A 7042-nucleotide genomic window follows, 5' to 3' on the forward strand; every position below is an offset into this window, starting at 1 on the left:
GTTTAGTTGAAGATATATTTGTGAATGTATGCATGACTAAAAGTACGATTTTGCCTATATTTTGTCTGTTAAAAAATATCGGTATCGTATCGGTATCGGACCGATATTGGGATGATAATATCGGATATCGGCCAAAACTGATATTGATGATATCGGCGCAACACTAGATACAAATAAGACTTCACCATTATTAAAAGTGGAGTTAAATATTTATCGGAATTTGTTGGAGAAATTTGTTGGATTAAATGACGATCTTTTGGAATAGGTTGATTTATTGGGGAAGAAAAAGTTTGCAATTGTCTACCAGGTTTTCAAAAATAGATACTTCAAAAATAGATATATATATATATATATATATATATATATATATATATATATATATATATATATATATATATATATATATATATATATATCAAATACATGTTTGAATAAAATTAAGAGGCTACTATCCTTCAGTGACAAAAAACATTATTGGAATAAAATTGAGGGACGACAGTTTCGTTACCTAATCCCGATGACCAAATGAGACAATAACACCATTATTTACAGCTCAAAAAGTTAAAAGGGATGAGAAACTCCTGTGTGTAGGCTTAATTACAGACATAATTTATAACCTAAATATGCCTACGAATGCACCATTTCGCGTCTAAAAATGTAATTTGTTTATCTTGGTGGGAGGCAGTCTCGATCCCCTTCTTGGATGTTGCCTCCAACAACCTCACGACCATACTCCCTCCTATTTATTAATTTTATTAATAATGTACAGGATATTTTACAGGATACACGTATATATATATATATATATATATGTATATATAACATACATACATACACACACACATCTACATACATAAATTCATAACACCTTCTATACTCTTAAAAATGTGTATAATTACCATCACCTGCCTCTGAAGGTCGGAAAAGTATTTAAAAACTTAAACATGTTCAAATCTGTCCCATACTCTCATCTGTTTTGTCTTCTCTGGATTGAAGATAACGTCCCTCTTCGTCTTCTTGAAGAACAGCCAGCAGTTCAGTTACATCCACCTCTCCTCCATCCTCATCGATGGGATGTAGCTCCCGAGGCTGTCTTAGCTGAGGATTGGTACTTCCGGAGGAAGTTAACATCCGTCCTTGTAAGTTTTCTCCATCAGGTTCCTTTGCAACAAAATTATTAAACGTACATTGTAATAGTATAGTATCCAATGGAGACTTGACAAGGGATGGTAAGTTCAGTAAAGTCTCAGTGAGATTCCGGAAAAGCATACAATTTTGTAACAAATAAATCAATCAATTAAAAAGAATCAAGGAATGTCCCCTTTCGTGAAACTATAGTGATGCACAAATGTTGCAACAAGACTTAAGAAAACTTACAGCCATCTCGTCATCCACTGAAAACTGAATGTAATCACATCTTTTGGCCAACAATTCCCCAAGTTCTTCAGAAAGGTCCACGAATTTTGGTCTGTCCGCTGGGTCCTCTTGCCAACATTTGAGCATCAACTGATAGCTAAAAACAGTAAGAAAATCAACAAACAGGTCGATATCACCCACCAAATATGTTGTTTATTGTAAATTTTGTATTAAGTAGTTTCTTTTCATAATACAAGTACAAGTAATTAATAAAATTAGTAAATAATAATACAAGTACACACACATATACACACATAAATATATATATATATATATATATATATATATATATATATATATATATATATATATATATACCTTTGCAGACTGACAATGACTCTGAACATTGAAGGAAACTACTGTTTGGAAGTTTCGAATGTCTGCACTTGTGTTGATTGAAAACTTCTTCAGATCACACAGAACTATACTCACATGTCATCTGGACAATGCTCCGCTTTCTCCATACGATAGCCTTCTCGTAACTTATTCACCAGAAATCGCAGTGCCATGCCAGGATATGGCGATCCACCCAATGTAAATATTTCATGTAATACAACGCCGAATGACCACCTAAGAAGTAAAATGAGACAGAATATTAGCACGTCGTTCTTATATTTCTTTCGCCAGATTGAACGTCAAGTTACCTTTATGAAACAGTACCTTATTGACCACATCTATACGCAAATTTTCCCAAAAATTTCTTTTTATTCAAGAATATCTATATTTTTGCACCCTATGGTACATTTTTTATCGAAAATAATAATGTCACTCCCTGTGTTGTATGTTAAGCACAAGACCCAATATTTTCCCTTGATCGAAATTTACAGAAAAGACGTAGAAAATAACTCAAGCAATACATGTTGTAAAGATTAAAGCTGCCATTCAAATCGACATATTGAATGACATGATTACTGTAAAATACATATACAATTCAAAGAGTAAAGAAAATTAATTTCAAATCAATTTCTCATATTATTGTACAGAAGAAAAAATAACACACAGTACAGTATGAAATAGCATAATATGACGTACACTTAAAACAGAAGTATTGCCAACTGGTTAGTGTCCATAAAAAACTTCAATTCAACAAAGGTATTGATAGATTATAGACGAGAAAGATATAGGGGAGAAATAAACTGAAAGGGTGGGAGAGAAATGGGAAAGAGAAATAAGAGGAGATAGATATAGAGATGATCGACCAACCCATTAAACAAGAAAGATCAGATTAACAGATGATGGCAGGGGTTTAAGTGTCAATTCTGTTCAGATTTAGCTTGAAAAAAAAAAACATGAAAAGAAACATATAGAGAAAGAAAAAGGTTTTAGTTTCTAGTGGTACTATGACGTCATCTCAAGTTTACCAAATTACAACTCCTCTGTGATATCTCCCTAACGAAACAAGATTTCTGTCAGCTGTTTGGGGAAAGATGTTTTTCACAAAGATCTCTCTCACATAAGCAAAACAATGACGGTTGTTGTGTTTGTGTCTTTTATTAATTTTACCAAAATACCAAATGTTCAGATTATCGTGTACACTAGCGGCAAAGAAATTGCTGTCTGAAATTAATTTTGCGTCACGATTTATTGTAAATTTTCCTGGATCTTTAATATATAAACCACCAATATACGTATATACTACCCAAACAATTTCTTAGACCGGAGCAATAAACTAAACTGTGAAGTAATCAAGCGAAAGGTATACATTGCGATACTTACACATCGCTTTTCGAAGAACATATCCCACTGAAAATAGTTTCTAGGCTACACCATTTAACAGGTATTTTCTTGTCTGCAGTTTCCTGCCTCCTATATCCTCTCGTGTAGATGTCATCGGACATGCCAAAGTCAGATATTTTAACTTTTAAACCATCACCGACTAGCACATTTCGAGCTGCAAGGTCTCCATGATAACGTTTTGCATTTTCCATGTAGGCCTTTCGATAAAAAATAAAGTATTTTTTAATATATATGTTGTGTTTGATTTATGGACCTTACAAAGTCAGCCTATACAGTTCTTGGAACGTTCACGGTTTCAGATCTCGGCACTCTCTCGAACAGGGACACTGAAACAATAGCTACGCCACTGATAAAGTAAATATTTGCAAAGTTGAAGACTTTTGAAGTCTAACCAATTTGTAGACGACATATGTAGTCAACGGGATTAAAAGACCGAAGTGTGTATCTGGCTGGGGCTGAATATATTAACTTTAACCCTTGAAATGATTATATTGGACCATTTATACACTTACGAACTCACAGGCTCATTTCTAGCTGTGGCGAGAATCACCAATTTATATAATAACCAATGCTGATTGTGATGCAGACATCGCATCCTAACATTCAATGTTATATGGTTAGGCCTACTATAACATCAAGGGTGTTTGAAAGCTCACCATTCCATTTGTGATATCGCGAGCCACACTGATCTGTTTTTCTTCCCCTAAAGAGTATATCGGATCGATGGCTGAACTGCCTTCCTGGTGAAAGAATAAGGTGAGGTGAAGATAGTAGTGAGATGAAGTCCAATATGTTTATTGATCAAACAACGTAACATTCGTACCTTTATAAACACAGCGTATTTCTAGCAATGCATATCTGAAGCTTGTATTCAGGGGACGGATCCAGGATTTAAAAAAAGAGGGTGTGTGGCCGTGTGGTCGTTGATGCCGATTCCCACGTGACCCACGAGCGTGAAGGATTCCTTTAAGGCTAAATTAAATCTTTAATTAGATCGACACGCACGATTGTGCTTATAACTACCTTTAATATTATGTTTGGGTCGAACGGGGGGGGGGGGGGGGTTGGAACGGTTGGGTTTGGTAAACCTCCGCACCTGGTAACCGCAACATTTAAAAAGGGAATATATACCGTCAACGGTACACAAAGTATAAATTAAATAAACTCAAATATATCTTTCACGTAATCAATGGTTTACTTTTAGCCAATTAAGATTGGTTCTATAAATTATCAGATAAAATCGCATACATATACGTTACAGAGTAGTTCCATATTATCGCATACAGCTTACAGCTCTAGATGCGTAATTCATTACTGCCATATCATTGCATTCCCATAAAACGTTGCTTTTGTGTGGTAGGAAGAGTAACAAGTGGCATATATAGTCTTTACCTCTCGGCACTTCCTCAAGAAGTTGAGTAAATCTCCAAATTGCATATATTCAGTGATCAGGTAAAAAGGTTCTCTCCTTGAACAGCAGGCAACAAGGGACATGATATTTCTGTGTTCTCCAAGTGAGGAGAGTAACTTCATTTCATCTAAGAGGTCTTCATTAGCCTCGGCGAAAGCGCCGACTGTGAAGAAGTGTAAAATAAAAACGTACTATAAACGAATGCAATTACAACATCTTTGGACATGAAATGCAAAATACAGGGAATATTCTTTCCATTCTTTCAAACATAGTTCGACATGGTTCTAAATCGAATTGTATCCCAAAGGGATACATTGTGACGGAAGCAAAGTAAAGAGCTATTTATATGATCAGCAATCCCATATGAATAAAGCCTGTGAATTTCCAGGATATCAATTGGAGAATAATTTCCTCCGAGAAATAATGTAATGTTAATTCATAAATAGAAAACTAATTTGGTCAAATTATCAACACATTTGTCAGAGCAGAGAATGTTTGAGACGAACAGCACGATCTGACAGTGGCCTAGCAGGAAACAACAGGGCAATTATAGCAGTTATAGAAATTCGTCCTCAAAGGAGATTCAACATTCACACGATCCCAACCATGGTTTGGGCTTTAAGTGAGAGATTACGAATACCAGGTACTTCTATACTCCTGAATATGGCATGCACTCTCAGGCCCTACAGACAACACAGGGTCCCGACGGGCGTCTCCAGCGAGATGGGTGGTTACTTTTTCAGTCATTGTCACCGTGCACCCCCCCCCCCTCCCCCCGCATTGGTGACGCCGTGGCCACTGATTTCTTGGCTACCTCAAAACTCTCATAAGAGCTGTAGTACGGCATCGAACACGAGGAGTCGAACTCTTGTCTTTGATATGTCTCGCACTGGAGACTGAATCCACACAATTCCGCAAGTATTTATTTCTTTTCTTTGAAAATGCTAGCTATTTATTTGCTTACGTCTGTTAAGACATCCTTTTCTTGGGCGGAAAATCAAATGACTGAATGATTATGAAGCCTCTGTAGATTTGTAATAATGTGTGAAACTAACATAACATATTAATATGGAAAAAAAAACATAACAAGCTGCTTGAAATCTCTGTTCTAATCTTTCTCTGTTTCAGAACTACTAAATATACGTTATACGGGAAATGCAAAATACCTTTTGTGGTTTTAACAGCGACAGCCATATTGTCAGGATAACCAATGAGTCCAGTGATAACTCCCTTATACACAACACCGAATTCACCTTTTCCGAGTTCTTCTTTTAGGGTGACTTGACAGAGGTTTATCTCCTTGGATTTTAGTAGAGGTTCCACATCTCTGGTGTTCTCTGTAAATATTATAGTCTTCCTAACATAATTGTTACGGAACAAACGATACACATGGCATACTGTTGAAAAAGGAGTGATTATTCAAGCGGCTCTATCGTTCTTATCCATAGTTATTCACGGAAGTCATTCAAAATGGATGCAACAACACGTTTTTTGACGGGCACGCAAAATTACTAATAGATGGGAAATGGCTTCCACGAATTTACAAATATATGTTTTTGTTTTACAGGTCATAGAACGAATTCTTCTACAAGGGCACGGAAAGGTGTCTTCTGCAAGAACACGGAACACCAGTGGCACGGGAATAAGTCTTCTAAAAGGCAAGGAGCAAAATGAACTAAATTTGACTTCATGATTACGGAAGAACAATTTATCTGTCCACCTATATATGAAGAATTTTGCAACTTAATGATGACTAAGAATGAAAAAGACAGAAGTGAAAAGAGCATACCCAACTGGATACGAACAGTCTGGTAAAGTCTCCTTCTTTTAACGAGAAAAAAGAGTATCAGACTCAACAGTAAGACCAGAATGACTGTAAGACAGACAACCAGTAGGAGACTGTTTGGTGCAACTGCAACTGAAGCTATGAATAATATATAATGGTACTCAGTAAACCGGAAATTGTTAGCATGTGTTGAAAGAGATTATAAACATAACCTGTGAGTAGTATATATAGTGCTACTTCACTTCCCCCCAGGGAGCCGCAGGCACCCGTTTTTGGGGGGCCGTTTCCCGTTTCTCGGGAGCCGTTTCAGGAGCCTTCGTTTTCTGAGATCGTCATCGATGTTGTCATCGTTTATTTAAGTTATGCGTAAAACAAGTCGTAACATGTTCATCATTTAATTTAAGAAACGGACAAGACGCGTTGTAACGCGAATAGATAATATGATGTCAACGTTTTCTTGTGAATGCGCCAATAATGAAGATTAAATGTTTCAGGACGGTATTCATTTGATTTCGCATCAATATGAAGGAGGAGCGAGTTGTTTCAAATCAAGCACACTACTAGCTGGTTACCATGGACGACAAAGAAACATTTCCAGAAATCTCAGACGAATTGAACAACGCCGGCTGGCGTACGTACGTGGCAGAAAGATAAACCCTAGTTTGTGAACCAAGAAACGAATCAGCGCATGG

General features: G+C 36.4%; 1 protein-coding gene across 1 annotated transcript; it reads right to left on the reverse strand.

The window, feature by feature from the left end:
* Positions 1–948: 948 nt before the first annotated feature.
* On the reverse strand, positions 949–6456 carry LOC139984456 (fibroblast growth factor receptor 3-like). Its single transcript, XM_071998371.1, has 8 exons — positions 6354–6456; positions 5731–5901; positions 4546–4727; positions 3810–3893; positions 3133–3350; positions 1849–1986; positions 1378–1513; positions 949–1161 (listed from the first exon to the last, which is right to left on the reverse strand). The coding sequence occupies exons 2-8, from the start codon at positions 5756–5758 to the stop codon at positions 949–951; spliced, it is 999 nt and encodes a 332-aa protein (XP_071854472.1). The 5' UTR covers positions 5759–5901; positions 6354–6456.
* Positions 6457–7042: the final 586 nt, after the last annotated feature.

This window comes from Apostichopus japonicus, chromosome 17 (genome assembly GCF_037975245.1).
Source record: "Apostichopus japonicus isolate 1M-3 chromosome 17, ASM3797524v1, whole genome shotgun sequence".
In the NCBI taxonomy this organism is placed as follows: Eukaryota; Metazoa; Echinodermata; class Holothuroidea; order Aspidochirotida; family Stichopodidae; genus Apostichopus; species Apostichopus japonicus.